Source organism: Thermobia domestica, chromosome 18 (assembly GCF_964235325.1).
Source record: "Thermobia domestica chromosome 18, izTheDome1.hap1.1, whole genome shotgun sequence".
NCBI classification, from domain to species: Eukaryota; Metazoa; Arthropoda; class Insecta; order Zygentoma; family Lepismatidae; genus Thermobia; species Thermobia domestica.
Genome location: NC_137471.1, coordinates 76,883,960 through 76,910,982, shown reverse-complemented (window position 1 = coordinate 76,910,982; position 27,023 = coordinate 76,883,960). Strand labels below are relative to the sequence as shown.

The 27,023-nt window shown below is 34.6% G+C and overlaps 1 protein-coding gene across 1 annotated transcript in view; it reads left to right on the top strand.

The window, feature by feature from the left end:
* The first annotated feature begins 10,955 nt into the window (after window positions 1–10,955).
* LOC145676144 (uncharacterized) overlaps window positions 10,956–27,023 on the top strand; it is a 140,634-nt gene continuing 124,566 nt past the window's right edge. The window contains exon 1 of the mRNA XM_081747051.1: window positions 10,956–11,111. Within this exon, the coding sequence (XP_081603177.1) occupies window positions 10,956–11,111 (156 nt within the window). The remainder of the gene's footprint in view (window positions 11,112–27,023) is intronic.

Below are 27,023 nucleotides of genomic sequence, written 5' to 3'. Positions count from 1 at the left end.
AACAACTAAATGTACAAATTTCTGAGTATAATTAATTGTTGCTCAGATTTTGAAATTTTACTTGCTTATAATGTCTTCCCATCTTCATTTTTTTTCTAAAGTATAATTTAAAATACGTAACAAGGTTAAAGAATGTGTAAGACTTAAAGAAGTATTGAAACCACCATATGTAGTTTTCCAAACATTCAGGTGAAAATCTACGTACAGTTACGGATATGAAAATTTTGCAGTGTCTACACCTGGTAATTGGAAAGAAATATTTACGAATTTTACTATGTAGGGACCCAGTCTTTGAACAAAGATAAAGACTATCTTAAGAAAACATGGATGACATTGTAAGCTTAAGTTTCAGTATGCCAATGTTCATATTGATTAACTGTTTTTATTATAAATTACGATATTAACAAATTTGTACCAAAAATGTACCAACAAACCTTAGAGTTGTTTCAATTTAAAGTTGGTAACTACTAAATCTGGCAAAGTAGCTATAGTTAGAAATCAAAAAGAGAAAGAAACAAAAAACAGTGGCTGAGAATAAAATCGAAAATTAAACAGGTATGCAAACCGCAACTTGAAACCAGGTTGCTTCAAATAAGGTTATTTAAGTATAGTTACTTTAGAAACGTAAGGAACACCTCACCTAAACTCTTTCCAGCCTTAGAACAAAGTAGACATAAACAAAGCGAAATGTATTACTCCGCGGCTCACGTGCTTCGGCAGCCAGAGACGTGAACAGGAAGATCGTCTGCTAGCTTACTGTCGTCGCATAATTTCCACAGTGTTAAGGCTATAGTTGGTTGGTAAATAATTAACGCACTGACACTATATTGGAAATATGTATTTTCTTAAATCCTTATATAAACGAGCTTACCGCTGTTCCTGTGTACTCTTTTGTGTTTTATAACATGAGACGAAAATGGATTATTGTCACATATCGTCGCCACGAAAGTCTGCATTCTGCTATAATTTAAATTAGTGGGGTAGGCGCGCGAACGCATACGCATGCGCAGTAAATACTATATGTCCAAATACGCGTGAGGTTGAAATAAAGCTACATCTGTTGTTAAATATTATATATATTGCGTTTACTATCACAAAATGCAGGATAAATTCAGGTATTTTTATTTGAAATTATTATTTTAGTAGGGATTATATTGCGGTAGGATACTAGTGCAGTCAGTCCAACAACCAATCACTGGTCATCGACCCACTGGTAGTCAGGTGGGTTTGTTTACATCTAATTTTTTCTAAGGCTGGAAAGAGTATACATGTTTTCTCAAGGGAGATAAAATGCTCAAACAACTTTTTTAATAAACAACGATATTACAAAATGGTTTAATCAGAGGGTTTTGTAAAAAAAAAATATGTTTATTTCAAAGTTTGAAAAATGGTGAGTTTTTTATGAGTACCTAGGAAGAAAAGAGGAAAAATGTTTAAAATACAAATCAGTTTTATTGAAAGACTGTAAGTATATTTTATAGATTCAGTTACGTCGAGTTACTCTCCAAGTGACAAATTTTTTAGTATGTTTGACAAAAGATACGTACTACCATGAGCAAAATAAATGACGCGTCTCTTTATTTTGAAGTTTTTTGAAAATATCTCCGTTTTCTTTATATGTTCGAAATCTCGGAAGGTTTCCCCAGCAGGACAGGTTAATAACAAACCCGTTTTTAATATTTGTGTTAGATATTAGCTTAAAATAAAGAAATTAGAAGCAAAAAACATTAAATCGACAGAAATCTCGAGAATTACCAACTCTGCTAAAGTGGGAAATTTTCAAGAACGCGAGGGAATTCTGCAGTTCAACACGAAGCAGCGACATCTATGTCAGTGAGAGAAGCGTGGATTAGATCTACAAACGAAAATTTTAACGAAATATTTCTAGTATGTCTTATTATATGCATTATCAGCGAACTCCAAATATATGAATCTATGCTAAGTATTAACGTATAGATAGTGCAAATAGTGGAAATTACCTATGGAAAAAGACGAATTGTTAGCCCAATCGTAATGAAAAATCGTCTTTACTGTAGAACAGGTTCAGCTTACGTAAGAAATCAAATAGCTCAGTTAAATAAAGCAACGAGTTTGTATACCGGAGGTAGACGGTTCGAATCCCGTGAAGGACTATTGTCATTTTTATCACTAAGGTTATTTTATTTATTTTTTATTTGGGAAAGAATCAAATTATAACATATGTGTAAAACTCATGACGATACCAAAAAAAAAGAGAGAAAATATCGTCGCATTTGCATTAGTGTCTCTAATTTTTGTTTGCAAACAGATTCGTAATTATTTCCCCTGTGCTCACTGATGCATAACGAATGTTTTCCAGTAAATGTTAATTCTAATTTGGAGAATTTTATAGTTTCACAATTTCTCACTATATAGTCTTCTATCTACGTGTTTGGATATTTTGATAACAGATTTCCCTATTAAATGTTTAATTTTCTCTATAAATATTTGTCTTAAATTGAAATTGTTTTGAATTTACTACATAAGCAAAGTTGCCCGAAGGAGGAGAGCTCAAGTAATAGATATTCTACGTAAAAGCAACCTATTGTAGAATGATGATGCTTCTTACCTTCAGCACATATCTTAACGTTAGAGAGTCAGAGAGAGAAAAATCCTGTTTTTCCTCCCCTATGACCACTCATCTTAAAGCTCTACCTATAATGATTTGTGTCACATAATTTCGGCTCTCCAAAGACATTCATATTTATTATTATTAATATAATAATAATAATAATAATAATAATAATAATAATAATAATAATTATTATTATTATTATTATTATTATTATTATTACTGAGTATGCCACCCTTACATAATGTAGTAACTTTAGACATCTTAGTTTAAAGTGCATTCTTTGGTAATAATTTGAGCAACCACGTCACAAAATTTAAAATGTATGAGGGGCACGACGTTCTTTTCAGAACCCTCCAACAGAAAGTATATAATTTCTGAGAAGCAGGGCAGACAAAATGAATAAGAAATATATTTAGAGCATCCTTTCCTCCTTTGTGAATGGAATATCACGTAGCATTTTTTTATTCTACTGAAGACGACCCTAGGCCGTTATGGTTAGGTAACAAAAGAAATACCTAATATATTTATAGCGCCCCTTAACTGTAATATTACCTCTTCTTTATTTGTTCGAGGCTTCCCTACACAACCAAGGGTGACAAAAAGAATAGGAAAAGTGTCTAAAGATTACAAAAGACTTTATATTTTGTCAGAAACAAGGCAGTATATACACAACATTGCTTTCGTTAACAAGTGTTTCACCCTTGAGTCGCTTATAAAATTAGGCAGAATAACTTTTGCCGATCATTGTTCTAGAGGGATTTGTCCAGGATGGTTTGGTGTCGAGCTAATAACGATGAGTATGTTTATTTACATCACTGTTAAAGAAATAGCAAACTTTCTGAAAGGAACTTACTTAGGAAACAGATCTTCCTTCTACTTAGCCAGAGCCCACTCTGAAAAATTGCATCTGGCGTTCTGAGTGAAAGTTCTATGGGACTATTAGAAAAATATATTCCCGTTTCCACGCTGATGGTAGAATTTCTTAAACCGTTATTGAATTACGTTCGAAGGGTAGGCGTAAATAGCGCCCCCGCAACAATGTGGCGTGGGGACCGCACAAGCTGCAAGGCCAAAAAGTATACAGAAAGTACGCAGGGGCGGAGCAGGCCAAATTTTCACACGGGCAAAGTGACTTTTTGGCGCCCTTCCCCTAGTAGTAGCCTATATTTTACATTTTATCATAGTGTTTTTAATAGTTTAAACCAGGAGCGTCATTTCAGATTTGGCTTTGGGGGGGGCAAGACCTCTTGATATAAGTAAAATTTCGCGTTTTTCACTGATTTACTACTATTCTAATGATAAAATCTATATACATCTCAAACTCAGGGGAGGGGCAAATGCCCCTCCCTGCCCTCCCTAAATGACGCCCCTGTTTTAAACCCATTTTCAAAAAGAAATCTAGGAAAACCTAGGAAAACTTCACAAAGAATATGGCCCGCTATAAACAATACCAACTCCACCCCCCTGGTCTAGTGGCTAGCACGCCTGCCTTCTGTGGTACCCGGTCCAATTCCCGGTGGATTACTGTTGAACGATAAAAGTGGTTCGGATTCCACTATAATTAGTATCCACATCTCCCTTGCCCATTAAGGCATAACCGTGGAACGCTAAAGTCAAGCAAACAAACAAACAACACTTAATTCCCGGCACTCTTTATTCTACATGCCATCTCTCAATTTTTCGATACAGCCCCTTTTGTACTATGAAACTCTCTTCTTCCATAGTGAAATGGAAAAAGATCATATAATTGCCACTACCTTACAAGAATATAAACCAAAAACGTCAGTAGAAAGCACATTATAAAATTTACTTTTTGAGGCTCGTTTTGGTGCCCCTCTTTCTCTGGCGCCCCGGGCAGTCGCCCGGCCCTTAGTCCGCCCTTGAAAGTACGGACGCACAACTAAGGACTGCGGAGGAGAGGTTAACCTTCATGTTATGCCACTGGTTTGACGTGTTTGAAATGTTCAGTAAGTGATCGGTTAGTGAAATAATGTCGACAGTTACTGATGTTTAAAGTTTAGCTAAGACAAAGCTACCTAATCAAATACATTTGATATCGGGATGTCACAATTTGATTTTTCCTCACATAAGAAAGATAAAAACAATAGTAATAAAAACCCTTACTCGTACTGGGCTCCTAACTAACTAACAACCTAATTCTTACAGACTAGTTGCTCTGACCAACTGAGTTTCGATTTCTTACGCGAAAGAAGTCTGTTATATTAAGAGGCATGCTTTTCATTATCAAAACTGTTCGAAGTAATACGAACATGGCTTAAGAACAGAGACGGAACTGAATTACCACTCGATTGACCTTGAGGGCAAATCACCAAAGCGTAGCTATAAATGTAAGTTCAGCATGCATTTCTCTGGAGTTGTGTTCAGTATTCCTATCTGCCAGTCATGCTTGTTCGTAGGAGTAATAAGTTACAAACCGATACAGCACAATAGCAAAAGAATAAAAGGGAAGGAATTCTTGCCCTTGTAAGCGTTGGATACCACCATGTGCAATAAAACTGTCGCGTCTCCTTGAAGTGATATTTTATCGAAAATAACTCGTTTTCCTTTATATAGTGTATCCGAAGTTTTTGAGGGTTTCAAAATGAGGAAATGTTACTGACAAACAAGGACGCATTTAGGGGTGGGTCTAGGGGGTCCGGACCCCCTCTGAAACCCCAACTTTTCTGTAAATTTAGCCTAATTTTGGGGATTATCTTTTAAAATTTTATTATAATTTATCCTGATATTGAAGTCGGACCCCTCCCGAAATAAATTACTGCATACGTGTCTCTGACAATTTTCAATATATTCGTTAAATAATAAAGTAAAATAACTAAATTAGGAGCAAAAAGCTTTAATAATAATAATAATAATAATAATAATAATAATAATAATAATAATAATAATAATAATAATAATAATAATAATTGAAGCGAGCTTAACGAGTTTCAACCGTACGACTCAACCAACGTTTGGGTGCCTGTTCGTTCGTCTGCTCCTCTCATAAAAGACATTTCATTTTAATGAAACTAGTAAGTGCCTTCTTTTAGCTCTGCGGAGTAACTATTGCTTGGAATATGAATCTGCAAAACATAAGAGGTAAAATTAACCAAATGGTGCAAGTTTCCACTTATATATATAAAACAATTTTGCAATATCAACTACGTGAATCTTGTCCCATAAAGAAGCCGAAACCCCTACACCGAAGAGCCCTCCGAGATTTGATCATTGTCCACACGGACTGAAATTGTCATTTGAAGCCAAGACTTTAATATGAAGCCAATAATTTCTTTAAAATAGACGGAAAATTCGGAAGTTATAAGCATTTTCATATTTTTGCCTTTTCCCATAAGGGAGCCGTAGCCCCCTATACTGAAGAGCCCCCCCCGGATATTTGATCATTGTCCACTCGGACTGAATTTGTCATTTGGAACCAACACTTTAATACGAAGCAAAATATTTCTTTAAAATAGACGAAAAATTCGAAAGTTATAAACATGTTAATAATTTTGCCTTTTCTCATAAGGGGCCGTATTAGCCTACACTGAAGAGCCCCACGAGATTTGATCATTGACCACTTGGACTGAAATTCTCATTTGAAACCAAAACTTTAATATGAAGCCAAAAATTAAACTTTTACATCAATTTAAACTGACTGGGTTCCGGTTCCCCCCACTATTGTTTAGTTTAGTTAAGTGGTAATTTGTGACAGCTTCACATCATCAAAAGAATGTTTCACTTCCCCTCCCCTCCCCCAGGAGTTCGTGCTGGATCCACCACTTGGAATCAATAGACACTCTTCCTATTCTTTTTGTCACCCTTGATTGTGTAGGGGCTCCCTCGTACAAATAAAGAAGCGGTAATATTACAATCAAGGGGCGCTATATATTAGGTATTTTTTTAGTTACCTACCCCTAACCGCACAGGGCCATCTTTCGTAGTATAAAAAATATTACGTGATATTCCAATCATGAAAGGGGAGAGGATGCTGTAAATATATTTCTTATTCATTTTGTCTGTCCTGCTTATCAAAAATTACTTTCTGTTGGGAGGGTACTGAAATGAGAGGGGCAAAATAAAAAGTCGTACCCCCTCCTACATGGTTGCTCAAATAAGTACTAAAGAAAGCATTTTAAACGAAGATATTTAAGATTTAAACTAGGAAACTAAGATATCCTTACATTATGTAAGGATGGCATATTCAGGATTATTATTATTATTATTATTATTATTAATGTTATTATTATTATTATTATTATTATTATTATTATTATTATTATTATTATTATTATTATTATTATTATTATTATTATTATTTGAATGTTTTGGAGCACCGAAATTTTGTGAGACGAACAATGATATGTAGAGGTTTAAGATGAGTGGTCATAGAGGAGGAAAAACAGGATTTTTCTCTGTCTGACTCTCTAACGTAAAGGTTATGTGCTGAAGGTAAGAAGCATCATCATTCTACAATAGGTTGCTTTTACGTAGAATATCAATTACTTGAGTTCCCCTCCTTGGGTCTACTTACCTTATGTAGTAAATTCAAAACAATTTCAATTCAATACAAATACATTGTAAAACTTTTCCGTAATTAAACATCTAGGGAAAATTAAACATTTAATAGGGACATCTGTTATCAAAATATCCAAACACGTAGATAGAAGACTATCTAGTGAGAAATATTGTGAAACTTTATAAAATTCTCCAAATTAGAATTAACATTTACTAGGAAACATTCGTTATGCGCCAGCGAGCATATGGTGAGCAGTGAGCACAGGGGAAATAATTACGAAACTGTTTGCAAACAAAATTAGGGACGCTAATACAAGTGCGACAACGGCATTTTTTCTTTTTTTGGTATCGTCATGAGTTTTACACATACGTTACAATTTGATTCTTTTCCACATAAAAAAATAAGTAAAATAACCGTAGTGTAGTGATAAAAATGACAACGGCATTTCCATGGGATCGAACCCGCTACCTTCAGCATAGAGACTCGTTGCTTTAACTAACTGAGCTATTTGCTTTTTACGTGAACTAAGCCTGTTCCGGTAAAGACGATATTTCATTACGATCGTCCTACCAATTCGTCCTTTTCCATAGATAATTTCCACTATTTGCTCTATCTTTATGTCAATACTTAGCATATATTCATATATTTGGAGTTTGCAGATAATGCATATAATAAGACATACTAGAAATATTCGTTAAAAGTTTAGTTTGTAGATTTAATCCACATTTCTCTCAATGACATAGATGTCGCTGCTTCGTGTTGAAATGCAGAATTCCCTCGTGTTCTTGAAAATTTCCCACTTTAGCAGAGTTGGTAATTCTCGAGATTGTCGGTTTAATGTTTTTTGCTTCTAATTTCTTTATTTTAAGCTAATATCTAACACAAATATTAAAAACGGGTTTGTTATTAACCTGTTCCGCTGGGGAAACCTTCCGAAATTTCGAACATATAAAGAAAACGGAGATATTTTCAAAAAACTTCAAAATAAAGAGACGCGTCATTTATTTTGCTCATGGTAGTACATCGAAGGAATCTTAATAATGAAAAAGCTATTTTTCTTAAAGATGTTTATGCACTTTATCTGTCTTTAGGTAACGTAGAAAGCTTTTTAAGTAGTGTCGAATACATGTTCTCTGGGAAAATTGTGTACTTTAAATATCTTTGAGTATTACGTTTCACGCTTATGCCGGTTAGGCTAAAGGAGACGGTGATGATGAATAATGGATGAAATTGTGGAATGAGGGAAGTGGGAGGAAACGGGAGAACCCCGAGAAAACCCACGCACGCGGTGTTTGTCCACCACAAAGTTCACTTGGCGGAGGCTGGGATCGAACCCGGGACCCCAATCACCAGAGATGAACGCTCTACCACTGAGCCACCGCGGCCCAATTGTGTACTTGTGACAAATCAGTAAAATTTAATTTCAAATCATTGCATTTATAGAAAATAGTATTTTTACATGTGAATTTCACTTTTATTTCTATTAGTGTATCTCATAGAGAATGTTATAGGTGTAATATTGAAGTAACTTTAAAACATGGTATATCACAAGAAGAAACTTTCAAGACGTTGAAATTAGTAATTATTTTTAATTAGTGTTTTTATTTTTCTAAGCAATAATAATAATAATAATAATAATAATAATAATAATAATAATATCTCACTCTGAAATTTAGCAATCCAAATGAAATCGACCAATGATGGTTGCTCACAAAATTTAGGTATTTATTATTATTATTTTTTTTTTTTACCTAAGTTTGTATCACATTCATAGAGTTGAAAACGGGTATCTGTTTATTTTTTAGTCGCGCAAGTTTTGTCGTCGTGGCCCTTTTGTATGGGCGCCTGAACGTATTTTGAACTTTTCGGAGGATTCCGATAAACGCTGTAATTTTTTAGGTTTTAGAGATAATGAGTTCAAACCAAAACCATGTGAAAGATAATAAAATGGACAACATTCTGTGTTCTGTGCACATTGAGACGTACTTTAGAACATCGAAAAAAACTCTGAACTTGGGGTTGGAAACTTAGAAATGGCCATTTTGGAATGTATATTTTGAAACGAAATAAATGAGACTCACCTTCAACTTTCTTGTCTACCTAGAGACTAGATAGTAAACAATGTCCTAAGTATGTTTCAGATCTGAGATGAAAGGTTGAAGTTGAAGGTGATTCTCATTTATTTTGTTTCAAAATGTACATTCCAAAATGGCCATTTCTAAGTTTCCAACCTCAATGTTCAGAGTTTTTTTTTTCGGACGTTCTAAAGCACGTTTCAATGTGCACAGAACATATAATGTTGTCCATTCCATTATCTTTCATATGGTTTTGGTTTGAACTCAAAAAAAAACTAAAGTTACAGCGTTTAACAGAATTCTCTGAAAACTGCAAAATACGCTTAGGCGCCTATACAAATTGACCGTTACAAACAAACACGTGCGGCTAAAAAGTAAATTAATACCCGTATTCAACTTTCTGAATGTGGTACAAACTTAGGTAAAAAACAATTAAAAAATCAATACATTTTGTCAGCAACCTTTGACCTTGAAATTGGTTGATTGTATTTGGATTGACTCAGATAGAAGTGCTTCAGGAAAGGTCATTTAGTTGTTTAATAAGTTCACACAATAATTTTGTGGCAAGTTTTGATGTAGGTAAACTGAAAATCAAATCTTTGAGTTTTACGTCCCACGGTTATGCCGGTTAGGCTAAAGGAGATGTAGGTAAACTGGTAGCTGGGCTCGCTTCATACCAGTAAGGGTTAATAAAAGGTCATCCAACATGTTCCTTCTTGGATGTAGGGCAGCTCGCCACCAGTACTCGAAAGAGTACGTTTCAGTAGAATTGCTATTCGACTAAAATATTAATATTAGTAGTTGAATAAAACAGAAAGCTATTGATAACTACCGTAGATAGTATACAAGAAGCGGAATAAGATATACATTTCTATGGAAAGACAAATAGATGTCCAATACTTTTAGAGCCATTTGAACAGAATTAAATGTAGATCTGAACACCTGAGTCATTTCCAATGAAGAAGAGTCCCACCTCCACCAGAATCAAACCCCAGATCATCCGGTTGGTGGTACACACCGTACTGACTATCCACTGCCAAGGTTAGTTCTTGCTTAAGTGAGCGTAAATTTATTCCAGAGAGCATTTCGACTGGTATGGTGAAGTTTCTTACACATGCTCATTTGCCTCTATGTTTGAGCTGGGTTTAGCTCGTGATGCACAATTTAGCAGTCTAGATGCTTATCCGAAATCTGAAAATGACGAACTTAACTGGAATATGAGACATCGAGCTCGACTGATAACCTTTGACTTTAGCCGTGAGATTTGCCTCTATACCCTGGCGCACGACCACAGAATTAATGGTTTTCAGCCTACCTGACCTTGGCTGATCGGCGAGGGTTGTGCAAGCCAAGCAAAATTTCTTCAATTATCTGGTTCTGTGTTATGATCTCTCTATCTTCGGGAATCGAACAATGGATCAAACGCGCACGTGTTAGCAAGTACACCAGCAGGGAGAGCTTTTGAAAACTTCATAAGCTAGTATAAGTTATTACTATTTCATTTTCCTGTCGAGCAAAGTGATCTCTAAAACTGCAGTAAAACTCCTGAATAACAAAATTAAGTGTTTCAAAGTTTTGATAAGATATCCAGATAAAACTGGTGTCTTATGGCATTACAGTTAATGTTTACATTTTAAAATGAAAATTGTTGTAAAAATGTCGTATTTTTAAAATTTGTGGGTAAAAGTAGTAGTTGCCACCAATATTTGTACAGATAAGTTTTTTTATGTCTATTTGAATGATTAGCAATGCGGACTTCTCGTCTAGAGGAATGAACGAGAAATCTGCCGACGGGGAAGCGGAGGAGGAGGAAGAAGAGGAAGAGGGTCAAAGTCACGAAATGTCGAGTAATGCAGAAAGTAATGACACCTTGCAGTACCACCCTCTTATGGAAGTTGCAACACCAAAACTCTTCGCAAGACATGATGTAAGTATACTTACTTTTGAGTACATTGTAAAGTAGCACTTACAGAAATATCTTGCATAACATAGTTAACTAGTTTCAAGAAATGCCCGCACCATTCAAAGCTGCGTTGATGGAAATCTGTTTACAATTCATTGTAGAAATTTATTATAACGTACAAGTATATATATATATATATATATATATATATATATTGTAAGGATCTCCACTTCACGACAGACGCACGTGTCAACTCAACACATCCTATTTTTTATAAGGAACCTAGCAGACAACAAGCCGACACGGAAGACACCGAGGAGCACCGAAAGCAGACAGACCTAACGGAAGGACCCGAGGAGGACAAATAAAAGGAGGACCACCGAGGGACCCAGCATCAGTCTTCCAACTGATCAAATCACCTACACCATCCTGAGGTCGCACTGCACTAGGGGTAGACCTATCCTGCCCGAGGTCGCACTGGACTAGGGTCCTTTCTACAACCAAGCCTTTCGAAGCTGCCTCGAGCTGAGGAGGCTATCCTTCCAGACTCACCGAACCGGCAGGTGCCTTGGAGACTGCCTTGAGAGAAGGGGTACTGTGCAAAACACCTATTCTCCTCTAAATCAAAGACGTTTTGTATTTAACAAATTTTATAATAAATTGGTGAAGGCGATAAATCTCGGTCCATTATTGACTCTACGAAAATCATTGCACATATATATACACAACGGCGGATCCAAGGGGGGCTAAGGGGCTATAGCCCCCCTTGACGCTCACGTTTACACTGGATAAAATGGGCTTCAATTCTGCTTTACACTGGATGAAACGGCAAATTATGGTTTAGCCCCTCCCTTGATCATATCCTGGATCCGCCATTATATATATATATATATATATATATATATATATATATATATATATATATATATATATATATATATATATATATATATATATATATATAGTGGTTTTCAAAGCTAAACCAAGTTTTCTTATCAGCAGTAAAACTGTCATATGGTTGTTAGCTGCCACGTGAGGTTTGTCAACCAGTTGGATGTTGCCGGCATTACAAAAGCTTAGCCGCTCTCCCTGTCGCCAGGGTAAATAATGAAGTCTCCAACTATTCTCCTTTGTGAGTGTTGCAAACCAATAAGCAGATACATAAAACAAGAATAACCATTTAAAATAGGGATAAAATACGTACAGGTCATTCAACAAGTAATTTTCTCTCTTATTAATATAGTAATAATAATAATAATAATAATAATAATAATAATAATAATATGATAGTTTTTACGTCCGAACCGCTTCGGGCTACTGTGCATTTTCGGTAATGCTCGGAAAATAGAATAGATCCCGGACCGCACGTTGGACCGATATTGTATTTTTACCCGTATGAATCGGGTTTGCCCGATTGAACCGTATGAATAGGGTCGACCTGATAACCCCGTTTTTATGAAAACAAGCTTAGTCTGTCATTATTGTAAAAGATTTGTTGTTTCACTTTATTATCATAACACAAATTGTTCTAATTATCACGTACGAACTCATAACGAGTCTATCGGGTCAAACAGGCCAAACGTGGATCAAACGGGTTTATCTGGTCTAAGGATCGAGTAAACCAAACGCAATGGGTATCGGGCGTGTACAGTTTATCCGAAAAGTTCAAGCACTATACTGGATTCCACCTTTTCATCAGAGCACTTCGTGCCTCGATGCCGCTCCTCTTCACCGACTCGGCAACTTGCTGCGTTGTCACTTCGTCATTAACGCAGACTTAGACAATTCATGTAGCTACTCGTGCGAGGGAGAGAGTGATCTGGCTGAGGCTCTGCTGTGCATAGAGTGATCGAGTTCGATTCAACTGTAATTTATTGAGCGGAATGATTTGAAACCCACTTTATAGAAAAGTGCAGGTACTTTTCTTATGAAATGCTATGTAATGCTCGATAAGAAATTTAATTCAGTTACGCAAAATAAGACGCTATAAGGAGAATTAATTTTGGTTCTGAGAGCCACAACGAACGAATAAATAAAGCACCTTTTTGGCTATACCCGCATAAAAGCCAATTTATAATATGTAAAATGTATATGGCAATCACACCACTACAGTCAGTGCATAGCGAATAGAATTCTTCTATTCGCTATGGTCAGTGTATATGGGGATCAGACACCGAGCGGAAAGAGCGGTGTCCAGAAGGAATGAGGTAGGCTCGTAGCGCGTCATTAGTAATTGAAAAGGGCATAAATATTTCACCTGATTTAATTTTCCGCCTAAAGTTATATATATATATATATATATATATATATATATATATATATATATATATGTTGCACGTTCATATTACAGTAGCTGGTAAGAATAATGCAGCTGAACTATCTCAGCCATTACCATTGCGAGTGATTACAAATATTCAGAAAGATAATGTTTGGTATTTGAGGAGATGGCTCCAGGTGTGTAATAATATTAAGAGGTTAAGATAACGCTGTTGTTAAATTTTAAGACTCTATGGTTTTGCGATCTAAATAAGGAAGTGTTATGCTACTCTCTTTCTCTCCAAATAATAATAATAATAATCATCATCATCATAATCATAATAATAGTAATAATATAATAATAGTAATAAGGGGGCTCGGTGGCTCAGTGGTAGAGCGTTCACCTCCGGTGCTTGGGGTCCCTGGTTCGATCCCAGCTCGCGCCGTGTGAACTTTGTGGAGGACAAACACCGTGCTCGTGGGTTTTCCCGGGTTCTCCCGTTTCCCCCACTTTCTTCATTCCACCATTTCACTAATTTCTCATTGTCGCCGTCTCCTTTAGCCTAACCGGCATAACCGTGGGACGTTAAACTTAAAGATTTAATTTCATTTTTTATAATAATAATAATAATAAATATATCCACCCTAAATTCCCCTGAAAAATTCATGTACTTTCCGCCTTATAGTTTCCCGGGTAAAATTGTCATAAACGTCGACACCAGGCCCGTAGCCAGCCCAAAAATATAGGGGGGCCCGATCTAACCACATTATAGTTTATCACCATATTATAGTTCATTTGCAAGCCTACCATGAAAATTTTAGGTGGCCAGCGAAAATTTAGCGGGCGCCCCCCTAGACCCCCCTGGATACGGGCCTGGTCGACAAGTGTCATTCGCTTTTCATTTTTTCTGTCTTTGCGTGGAGTTTCTAATCTACCGTTGTTCATTAAATGCTGCTTTCTTATATCATATACAGTAGATTTCGCAACGAGAGTGGCCGCAGCAGTTTTATTCACAGCCTCCCGTACGGAAGTTTTTCTTCCCCCTTCCTGTTCTTGTGAGCGGAAATACGAATAAACGTTAAAAATAATTTGTCACTCTCCACTTTTAAGAATACGCTTTTTTTTTTTTGCCCTCCTCCAATCCTATAATATTTGGGTGACTGCACAGATGTTGATGGTTCCATTATTTACAATTAACTATTTACAAAAACAATACTATATACAAGAAGCATAAAAGGAGGATGACACACAAACACGAACGCAAACACACACACACACAGCAAATCTTGAGACGATACATAAATAATATACACACACAATCACACGACAATAACTTAAACTTTGCATATAGAACTTCCGCACTAAAAACAATAAATAATGTATATATACAGTACCATTGATATATTTACATAAATATTACTAAATATTTTCCATGGATATACGCAAGGTAACGAGGCAATAGATCGTTTTCTCTAGAACAGTAAAGTGGCTCTTCAGCAGTCGTTGACGTTTGGCAACAAAGGTTGTCATCCTCTCACTGGGGGTGGATGAGTTGTAGTGCTGCTTACTCCTCTTCTTGAGATCCGCGTACCTATGACCAATGAATCTAACTGTGGGAGTCCCAAATGAATACAACAAAAGATACAATTCTACTGTTCTTAGTCATTTGGAATCGTATCATCAATTCCAAAATTTGAAAACAACGCTAACGGTAAGTTTATTACTCTCATAGCGCTAAAAGAAATTCATATGGCAAATTCTTCATAAGACAGCAATTCTCATGATAAGCATGCCACGAGGGAATACACTCTAAGGGAAAATTCGTTTGTTGGGTTTTTAAACGTCTTTACCCAACAGCGAGACTATATAGAGAATGGACTTACAGGTTAAAGTGCAATCCGCGGGCCGGACTCGGGCCTACAAATCATATATCACTTCGGGCCCGGGCCCGGGCCGGGCCGTAAATTTTTAAATATACAATAATATTTCTCGGGCCTTTTGGGGCCTAACTTTGTAAATGTACTGTACAACAATATTTATTGGACGTTTGGACCATTCTTTCTTAAGAACTTTTAAAGCAGAACTGCAAAATTAAACTTCTAATTGCTGTAAATAATAAAAAAAAAAATACAATTTTGAGTAAATTATAAAGTTGATGTAATTCGGGTTTATTTCGGGCTCATTTGATTACCATATGAGCTCGGGCCTAAATGCTAAAACATATTTTGGACCCGGGTCGGACCTCACATTATAAACTCACGAGCCGGGCCGGATTCGGGCTAAAAATTCCGACCCGTGCAGACCTCTACCACGTGCACCGAAGGCAAGTGCTCTGAAGTAACGAGGGTTCCCTTAGATGAGTTATTTTATTTCCTTACTTAAAAATGGCAGAGTTACGAAATGACATTTTCTTTCACTGAACTTTCCACAATTTTTATTTATTTATTTTACAAATTCATTCTCAAAGTAAACAATGATTTTTCACCTAGGGGGAATGGACACATAAGAGAAACAAGAGAACATGTTATAGATGTAAAACTATATAAAGAGGAAAAGAGAAAATAATTAAAGAAATACGTCTCTTTCATATATAAAGTTTGTGCTGTGAAACATCGTGTTGACGTTGACTTCAGTAAAAATCTTGATTTGAAGACGTCCGAATCAAAAAGCACTTGAGCATCAGACAAAACGTTTCAAGAGCAGAAAAAAAAAGCTACAAGTGGAATCAATGCTTTCTTATGTAAACGCGATAGTGTAGACGCGTTTTTCGAACTGAAAGAACATTTTCATAACAAAAAGGACTTGATAAAAATAATAAGACTTGAACAGCAAGGTGGTATTTCCTTTGAAGAAAGTATTAGCCAATAAGTATCTCTAAGAAATTTGAATTTAGAAAATAGGTAAGTAGGTTTATTAGATTTAAGTTATTTTGTATAAAATGATAAGAGCGTGAATACGAAGACACTATTCTTGCTGTGGATAACAGTGGATCTCGGAGCAAAAGCTGTCTTTATAAAGTGCGAAAAGTTCTGCAATAAAATAACATGAACATTCTCACGACAAAATCCCTTATCTGCTGAAAACCTGAAAACACGTGCAAAAAGGGGAAAGAAACGCATGGAAAGTCCAGGTGTATACTAATAATGAAACTATAAATGGAGTACAAATTAATTTTTCGTTCTCAGTTGGTATAGAGGGTTCCCGTTGTTCCGCTGGTATAGCGGGCTCCCCCGAGTGGTCGCGGGATCGATTCCCGCCGGGAGCTCACTTTGAATGGAGTGGTTCGGATCCCACGTTCAACTGTAGATCCATGTCTCTATATAGCCTTGCTGTTGAAAAAGGACGCAAAACCCTTAACAGTTTCACAGTTTAGCTGGCACTCGGAAGATCATGGAATTAAATCACGCGCCAGGACATCATGCTTGAGGTTTTACTCACTCAGTCAATGGTTTATCTTATGTCATTCATTCTGCACCCTTTGAAACCACATATGCCTCCGAAAAGTTAAATAATTTTAACTTCTTCGTCGTAATTTGAAAAGACGCGGAGAATAAGTTATCTAAATTTGTCTGAGCTCTTAGTATTTAAGAATGTGCTGAACGAAAATTCAACCAGATGTTTTTCTCAGTAGTGGATATTGAGACAATCATGTTTGTCAACAGACGGAGATGCAAAGCATTGTGTTTTAAAAAAGAAAGGCCAAACAAAATATGACATTTCCTTCAGCGTTCTATTTTCTGTAAAATTTGTTTTCTAACAAGTTTACTACGTGAAGGGTATTCTTGAGCAGATTTACTAAATATAAAGTAATTGTACAGACTTGTACAAACTTCGAAAGAGCAGGTCCGCTGACAACCATGGAAATGGAATCGAGAACACTGAGCAGCTTAAAGAGATTTTTGCCATGCCAATTTGATTTTCTCTTTGTCCGTAATTAAAACCCGTTTTCTAGTATTTATAGTTAAGTATAAAGAAACATAATATTAATTTTGTAATTGATTTTTTTAAAACGCGCTAATTAATTACAAGATAATTAATAATTAATCACTAATTAAAGTTTTTTTTTTCTTTTCGGCCCAAGGAAGGAAATTCAAAGCACCAACCCTGCAGGAAACGATTAGTTACTTTTAATGTATACGATAAAATAATTTGCAAAGCTTCATTTACCAATAATCACGCTATACTTTATTTTAATTCCTTGATCCCCTAAAAATTCTATTAATTCAATTAAATATTAAGTGACTGTGTGTAACTGATGATTTGTAAATTATTTTATCCTATAGAGGAAGAGTAACTTAGTCATTATTTGCAGGGTTGGTTGGTTGAATTTCCTTCGTTGGGATTCAAAGTAAAAAGTTAAATTATTAATTATCTTGCAATTACTTAGCATATTTAAAAAATCAATTACAAAAATCATAATATTATGTACCTTCTTATTTGCAATTATAAATACTAGAAAATATGTTTTAATTACGGAAAAGAAAAAAGAAAAATGGCAAGGCAACAATCCCCTTAATTTACGTATTTATTATTTTCAATAATAGAAGGTTAATCAATAATATCCTTAATCTATTTAGAAATTGTTGTGTCACAAACATATAAGTTTTCGAAAACTCATGTGATAACTGACAGCGAACGTAAGATGACTTGGAAGAAAAGTTGCTGACTTGCATACACTGTCGTTAAACAGCGCTGGGATCTTCAGCGAGTTCTCTGCCAGTAGCAGATGAAAACCGAAGTGCTCGGTTCAAAAGGTGGTCACAAGAATAATTATAGGTTAAAGTCAATACTTAAGAGTAGAGATGCAAAAAAGCCGGGTTTTTTGAATCGATGGTTTTTTGCACATAAAAAGCCGGCTTTTTTGGGAAAAACGAGAATTTTGGAAATTTTGGCTTTTTTCATTTTCATGATTTTTCTATTTAAATAGCTTTCTTATAGTATACTCTAAAGTTAAATAAGATTTCATGCCCTAAATACCATATTGCATTCTGGAATTCACCATCATGATGGATGGAACACATGTTTCATGAATTAAAGTAAACATACAGTACGTAGTATTTGAGGGCAATTGCAGCGGATATTTCACTTTATGTTAACTTCTGAGTTTTCAAATAATTTCAGACTGCGTTCTTGCCTCATCGCAAATGACCATGTTTCACAACCATACAGAACAACAGGCATGATTATCGTTTTATATATTTTAAGCTTTAAATTCCTCGACAGAATTCGCGACGACAAAATATTTTGAACTGAATAATAACACGAATTTCCTTATTTCAATCGACATTTAATTTCTTTGTGGATATGATTTTGGTCTGGTAATATTGATCCTAGATATTTGAAAGTATCCACTTTGCCGAAAGGATTATTTGATATTTTAACGATCCACAATTTACCGTATTACGATCCCGGTGAACTTTCATGTATTTAGTTTTCTCTGCATTTACTTCTAAACCAATGTCGCTGCAAGGATCTTGCATCGTTTGGCCTAATCCTCGTTTCGCCTAACCAATTATCTGACATTTTTATGGCAGATGAATGATAAGATTTGTGTCCGCCATTTTAGGCGAAATAAGTATCCTCGTTTGGCCTAATCCTCGTTTTGCCTAAAATGGTGGACTATAAAAAAATTCGCGGAAGTAAGTTTGGAGGTAAATTTCGAAAGATTATTCCCTACTATATGAATAACTGAGAAATATTTTATTTCCACAAAACTAATTTGTAGTACGAGCACTTGCAGTGGCTATATTTCAGATGAGAGAAAAACAAGTTACACATACTTTATTCCCTATTATTAATTTCGTTTAAAGGTGTGTGGTTTAGTTTGCAGTTTGTTTCCAAATATCTGATATTGTCAAATGGTACTGCTAATAGGCATCTTAAAGGAAATATAGTTTGCATGAGTACTACGAAAATATGGATTTTGTATTTCTGTTTCGTACTAATGTGGATGCAGAAGTTATATTATTGTAGATTTTGCTGGTTTTTCAGAGGATTTCATTCCAATTTCAATGCTTTTTTTAAAACTGTTAATCCATTATAAGAGATCCTATTGTGATTCTATATTGTTTTAATTAACATGAAATTTGTAAACATTTTGAGCTAGATCAGACAAGAGATATCTAAATTAACTCATAAAAATTGACAACTGTGATTGAAATGAGTGATTTGGACAAATCGCTCTACTGGCAAGTTGGTCTTTGCACAATTCCACAATCCAAATATTTCAATGTGTTACTAACAAAGAAAAAATAAAAATACATTTGAATTTTAAGTAACCATTAGCAAATAGCTATTGAAAATTTGTTAAGGAAATAAAATTGTATAAACAAAAAATATATATAAGTATTCCTAGACATTCCCTTCAAATATCGTAGACAGGCATTCGCACAATCACAGATAAGGATTTGTTTACAATTTCCAGTTTTGGCCAATCAGAAGCAAGTATTTGTTTACATCTTTCAGGCGTGTCTATCATGTATTCAAGTAACTGTCCTTTTACTTTTCTATAAATAATCCTTATATTTGTGTTTAAATCTTAATTACTGTTCTTAGGATCTATAAAAAAGATTTGTTATATATACAGTATTTATTGTATAAATTGTTATTTAAAATAATATTAAGTTTTAAAAGCAATGTTATCAATTACTGATGATACTATTATTTATTTTCTTATTTGGATGCATGTCTAAAAGAATCCCAAGGTGAAGTCCGAGTAGCAAAATTTTTGTCCACGAGCTTTCACGTCGAAAATGACCTGAAACAAGGAGATGCGTTGTCGCCATTATTATTTAACTTTGTTCTGTAATACGCTATAAGTAAAATCAAAGATAGCAACCAGGGCCTAGAGTTGAACGGTATTCACCAGGTTATGGCATATGCTGATGATGTAAATTTAATAGAGGATGATAGAAGAACAATAGAAAGAAATGCAGAGATCTTATTAAACGCTTGCAGGGACATGGGTTTAGAAAAAAATGCAGAGAAAACTAAATACATGGAAGTGAGTCGGGACCGTAATACGGCAAATTATGGATGCCTTAAAATATTAAATAATACTTTTGATAAAGTGGATAATTTCAAATATCTAGGATCAATATTAACAGACGGAAATCATATTCACGAAGAAATTAAATGTCGATTAAAAGTAGGGAATTCGTGTTATTATTCAGTTCAAAATCTCTTGTCGTCGCGAATTCTGTCGAGGAATTTGAAGCTTAAAATATATAAAACGACAATCATACCTGTTGTTCTATATGGTTGCGAAACATGGTCGCTACTCTAAGAGAAGAACATAGGCTGAGAGTATTTGAGAACAAGATCCTGAGACGAATATTCGGACAAAAAAGGAACGGAAATGGGGAATGGCGGAAACTTCATGACGAGGAACTACATAATTTATATGGTTTATCAAACATTGTTAGGGTCATCAAGTCTAGGAGGCTTAGGTGGGCAGGTCATGTAGCTAGGATGGAAGAAAATAGAAATGCTTTCAAAGTCTTGACTGGAAGACCAATCGGAAAACGACCATTAGGAAGACTTAGGCGCAGATGGGAGGACAATATTAAGATGGATCTCTCAGAGATAGGAATACAAAGTAGAAACTGGATCCAGTTGGCTAAGGATAGAGGTCGGTGGAAAGCTTTTGTGAACACGGCATTGAACCTCCGAGTTCCATAAGCCATATAGTTAGTTAGTTTCTTATTTGGATGCTATGTCGTATTGCATTCATTTATAATGTTTGATGACTGGTATGCTAAGTTGTGTTTTACTTGTTTACTTTTAATGCAAACGTTATTTTTTAGTTATTCATTTTACATAAAATTTTGGGAAATAAAAGTAACGTTCATTCTGAAAAAAATAATAGGTTTCTCATTTTCCTTTCAACATTTCTGAGAATTCACTATTGAAAATAAGCTTAATATTTTATTTTTTCTTTTGGTTTAAATCTCATTTTTATGCTCCAAGGCTAAGAGAGGCGGTGATGATGACATTGAACGAAACTGGTGGGGTGAAGAAAGTGGAAGGAAACGCATGAAGCCCAAGATCACCCTTACACAAAATTTGTAACGTACACTTGAACATAGTATTTCATTCGATTCAAACATATCTGCTATTTGTGTAATTATTTAGTTATATGATGTTCCGTTATAGATTTTTTTTTGTAGCAAGTGAATTTCACATGACACTGGAATATTTCCCAGTATAGTATTTGCTCAAATATTAGAAATTCGAATGCAGGAAATGACTACAAAGCTCTTCCACTACTTTCAATATTTGTATTTTTTAATCCAAAATGTTCTGAAGTACATTAAAGCCAGATGTGCAAGAACACATCTGAAAGAAACTCAAGATAAACAAATATTCTTTATACTCTAGCAGTTTTTTTTATACGTCTCTGCTTCATTTAGAGTTTTGTCGTCCCAATACATTACAACTTGAATTTTCTCAAAGCACTTAATCAACTAGTTTTTTATTTGCATTGGTGAAATTATAACTTTTGTATTCAAATTTCACTCGTTTGACATACTACCGGAATGTCCATACCATAAGTCTCTGATTAAGATTGCTACGTCTCGAAGATGGTGTAAAAATTGAACAAATTTTAACTATACTAGTTAAGGATAATCCGGAGTTGAAGACACGCATGATACAATCAAATTTAACTGGTGTGCAAAATAGTGAATCTAACATCCTTATTGCATAGTAGTGATCTTTTTGTCTCCCGGGCGGACTCACTCACTCTCTCATACAGATACACACACACACATTATATATACGGACATGGTAAATACATAAAGGAGTTTTGCTAATCCTAACTGCTAGAAAATATTGACCACAGGTTAATATAATATTAATATTAATTTAAAAATTTGCATTTCTTTCTAGGGAATTTTCTTTTTAATTTCCCTCTACTTGAATTTCCGCGATTTATTTATTATCCGCCATTTTAGGCGTAACGAGGATTAGGCCAAACGAGGATCCTTTTTTCGCCTAAAATGGCGGACTGAAATCTTATTTATCTTTCATATAAGTGTCAGATAATTGGTTAGGCGAAACAAGGATTAGGCAAAACGTGGCGACACGCGCTGCAAGCGTTTAGTAAGGCCTATGCATTTCTTTCTATTGTTCTCCCATCATCCCATATTAAATTTACATCATCAGCATACGCCATAGCCTGGTGAATACCATTCAGCTCTAGGGCTTGTTTGCTATCTTTAATTTACCTTATAGCGTACTCCGGAACAATGCTCAATAATAATGGCGATAACGCATCTCCTTGTTTCAGACCATTCTCGACGTTGAAGCTCATGGGCAAGAAATTTTTCTACTCGGACTTTACTCTGGGATTCATTTAAACACATTTTAATTAATCTAACTAGCTTTTTCGGTATTCCTAATTCTGTAAGAATTGTACAGTACTTCCCTCCTATCCGAGTCGGAAACCTTTTTAAAATCAATAAACAGCTTATGTACTGGGTAATATATTTCCATTTCTTTTCGAGTATTTATCGAATAGTAAATATCTGGTCGATAATTGATCGATTTCCCTAAATCCACACTGATAATCTCCAATAATTTCATCTGCATATGGAATCAATCTTGTTAACATAATGTTAAGAGAAATGCCTCGCTAATTATTACAGTAAGTTTTGTCGCCTTTCTTGTGAATTGAAACAGTGATTGATTCTTTCCACTGTTCTTAAATATATATATATACAAAAAAGTTGAATTCCTGTCGTTAAAAATTCAGAAACCTTCAGGACTGGGTAAACCGGGATGGTGGTTATAAGCCTAGGAAACCACACGATAAGATGAACGGTCTATTACGCATATGATCCATGAACAGAAAATTCGGTACTTGCCCGATTCTAAACAAGCTTAAGGAACAATCAGTGCATTATAGAATTCGGAATTTTACCGATTTTGCAGATCCGAAGCACCTAATAGGTGGTAACAGATTATTACGTATGTGATCAATGAATGAAAAATTTGTTCGAAATATCCATACAATGTATATGCAAGTTAAAACTTAAAAGTTTCAAGAATGTGCAGAACCATCCGAAACCAAGCTCTTGATGTGCAGCCTGTAAGATTATCATATAAATGTATTTCTCTCACGTTTAACTTTATTTTGTTTCAAAAAGAGGGTGTGTGATATTTTGAAGTAAAAATACTACATATAATTTTGCTAGTTATTTGTGTATCATTTTTTTTAAAAATAAAAGTACTTACTTTTTTGTATAAGAGGTTAAAAATTATTACATCTATTGGTTAATCCTTAGGAATTCATAATGTAAATTTGTTAAGAATTTTAAAAAAAAAATCTTTTCGAAATTCATGGTTTATTTTAGGTTTTATATTATTACCTACATCAATCACTAATTAAATGAGTTTTTGTGCTGTAGAGAAGCGAAACAAAGTCTGCTTTATCAATTTAAGGCAAAATTTTGAAAAAAAGCCAAAATTTCCCAATCAAAAAAGCGAAGCAGAAAAAACCGAGTTTTTTTCAAACAAGCCGTTTTTTTTTCGAGCCCTTGCATCTCTACTTAAGAGCTCTAATTGTTTGCATTCACTTTTTTCTTTTTTCTTTTTTTTTTTAGTTAGCCGACCAACGAACTTGCGGATACATAAATATAAATGCTCAAACCTAAATTATTGCATTATATTATTGCAATGAACATCAACGTGATTTACTATTAGGAATTAGCGTGATGCACTGATGTTAGTCTTTTATAAATATTATTATTATTATTATTATTATTATTATTATTATTATTATTATTATTATTATTATTATTATTATTATTATTATTATTATTATTATTATTTGTTTATGCTCTTTATGCAACTTAGAATCAATCTCACATAAAGCACTATATCAGACCTGATTGAACATTATTTTGAAAATTTTCACATAAATAGATAAAATAAACAATTGGAACTTAACAATTCAAGAGTTCAAAACATGTCCTCGTTTTCGTTTTCCTCAATTTCTGAAGACGATTGATGTATCTTTATGACAACATGATCTTTGTCTCCATCAAAAATATTTTGCAAGACACGATAACTTTGTTCAATATCCTGAAAAAACATTTATTATTATTATTATTATTATTATTATTATTATTATTATTATTATTATTATTATTATTATTCGACAAGCCATCTGTCTATAATGACAATTTAAAACTTTTTTTCCTTAAAAATAAGAAATGATTATAAAGCATTCTATTAAGTACCTAGATCCTCATATGTATTAACGTATGCAGGTTAATATCTGAGTAATAAAGTTATCATTATTAATTTGCTATACAGTATATAGTATCATAATTTGTAGATTGTCTAGTTTTTATATACGTGACGAATCACATTAGAAAGAAACTGACTAATTATATATTGACCTGTCTAACTATATCTTAAAGTTAGAAATAATATACTTACAAGCAGAGCAGATAAACAGGCAGAATTTTTATTAAGCCTATTACTAATAATAATAATGATGATAACTAAATTCCTGGCGCAACAGCCTTTAGAAGGCCTGGACTTATGGCACTCATTTCTGTGGGGTAATGCGTTTAGAGGTCTGCACGGGCTCGGGCTACTATGATAACCGTAATGGGGTTAGCCATACTGAGAGCTTTATACAGTTCTACCTGAGTTGGAGCGGCAACTCCGGAATCTAGTTACAATAAAGGATTTATGGTAGGGACAAGTAAACCCTTAGATCTTGACCTTCGACGAAAAAATTGATTATGTTTTGTCGCGTACTATATATATATATATTATTAAACCCATATTTTTCCTTTTTGCTGAAAAAAAATTCTTCGATATACAGCCTTTCAAAATGGCTGCCCTCCTCTCGGATTGCTCTAAAAACTAAAAAACATGTAAAATTAAACGTTTTATTGTAGAAAAACGAGTGTACTTAGTAACATAATCGCAATAGCAGGAAGAGTATAAAGTTGTATGTTTCGGTGGAGAGCCAAAATTCGTCTATTGGCCCGATAGGAAATGCGCAATTCACTCGCAATTTTGCCAACTTTGGTGAAATTTTTGGTAACTGAAAACAACTTTTTTCTGTCCTCACGAGCAATATCAACCATCTGCTTCTAGCATCGAAATCTACTCCATAAGGTCTCTAAAATGTAAAGGACTTACATTTCTGATTATCACATTCCACGTTATAGCATGATGAAAAGCTGAAAATTTCATTAAGACGCCATGTTTCGACGCCATTTTCTCAAAAACCCCACCTTTTAAAAATCTAATTTTTTTTACATGTATTGGAGAAGTGCCTAAGTATTTAATATCCGCTAACCGTTCATGCTGCTGTAGCTATTAACATTCGCAATTAATTATTGAAATTTCGATTTTTGTACTTGAAATGTAAATATTTCCTATGAGCATTTAGATCCTATACACGAGGCGATTTGAAAGGGAGTATGGAAATTTTGAGAGACGAATCCTAATATCAAATCCAGTAGAAAAGTTCGTATACACATGAGTCGAATTCCGCTTCGTTTTCGACTTACAGGGTTTCCAACTCGGGACCCAAAATCGGCTCGGGACAATAGAAAATAAAATATATATTTCGCGTTAAATCAGAAATTATGTATTAAAGCTTTGATAAAGTTCAGAAAGTTGATTTGTATCAATATGATAATTTTTACGTGCGTTGCAATTCGGTTGGCAGTGTTGCCAACTTGATAGGACTTTTATTTGTTTCCAGATGACACTACGGGGTTTTTACGTGATGTTTGGTATTCATTAATGATTGTAAACATCACATCAAGCACAATTTTCCCCACATCACCAGTTTTCGAAAACTTACATGTATTTCATTAAAACGTTTTATCTCGTGCATTATTGATAGTTTGCGTGATTCGGTATCGTGAACATCGTCCTAGTGTTCTCTGGAACCATAAAAATAGTTTTTACTGGTAACATGACATTGTAGTTCACTAATTACGGTGTTGGTTTGAATAATAATGGAGAAGTCCTATTACAGTAAGGACCGTACTAAATGTGTTGATTATGCTAAAAGTCATAAGAGGATTGTACATAGAAAGAATTCTAGACAAAAGTTTTATCTTGCTGTAAAATATATGGATTGCGTACAGCATATCTGCCCAAACGTACTATTAGGGGACAATTATTATTTATGTCCTGTACCAACGCGATTTGAACGGCAGTATGAAAAATTTTGAGAGGTGAATCCTTCACCGTAGACTAAGTTTCACCGATAACGGCCGCTTTAATGGCGACACATCCATGTTTAGCATGTTAACTGCCTGGTTAATGGTTTCCAAATCTACATTCAGAGGAACAAATTCTTTATCTTGTTTGTGCATAATTTCATATTTACACCTTCTTCCGTGGTCACAAATATCTCACATTCACGTTATTCACGGTAAATATTCAAAGCACCCTTTACACAAATAATCCTCCTCTCCTAATACTAGGTTTTGGCAGACGCGCTGTACGCAATACATATATTTTATCGCAAGATAAAATTTTTGTCCAGAATTCTTTCTGTACACAATCCTCTTATGCGTTTCAGAATAATCAACACATTTAATAGGTCCTTACTGTAATAGGACTTCTCACTGTTATTCACACAAACACTGTAACTAGTGCACTAAAATGTCATGTTACCAGTGAAAACAATTTTCATG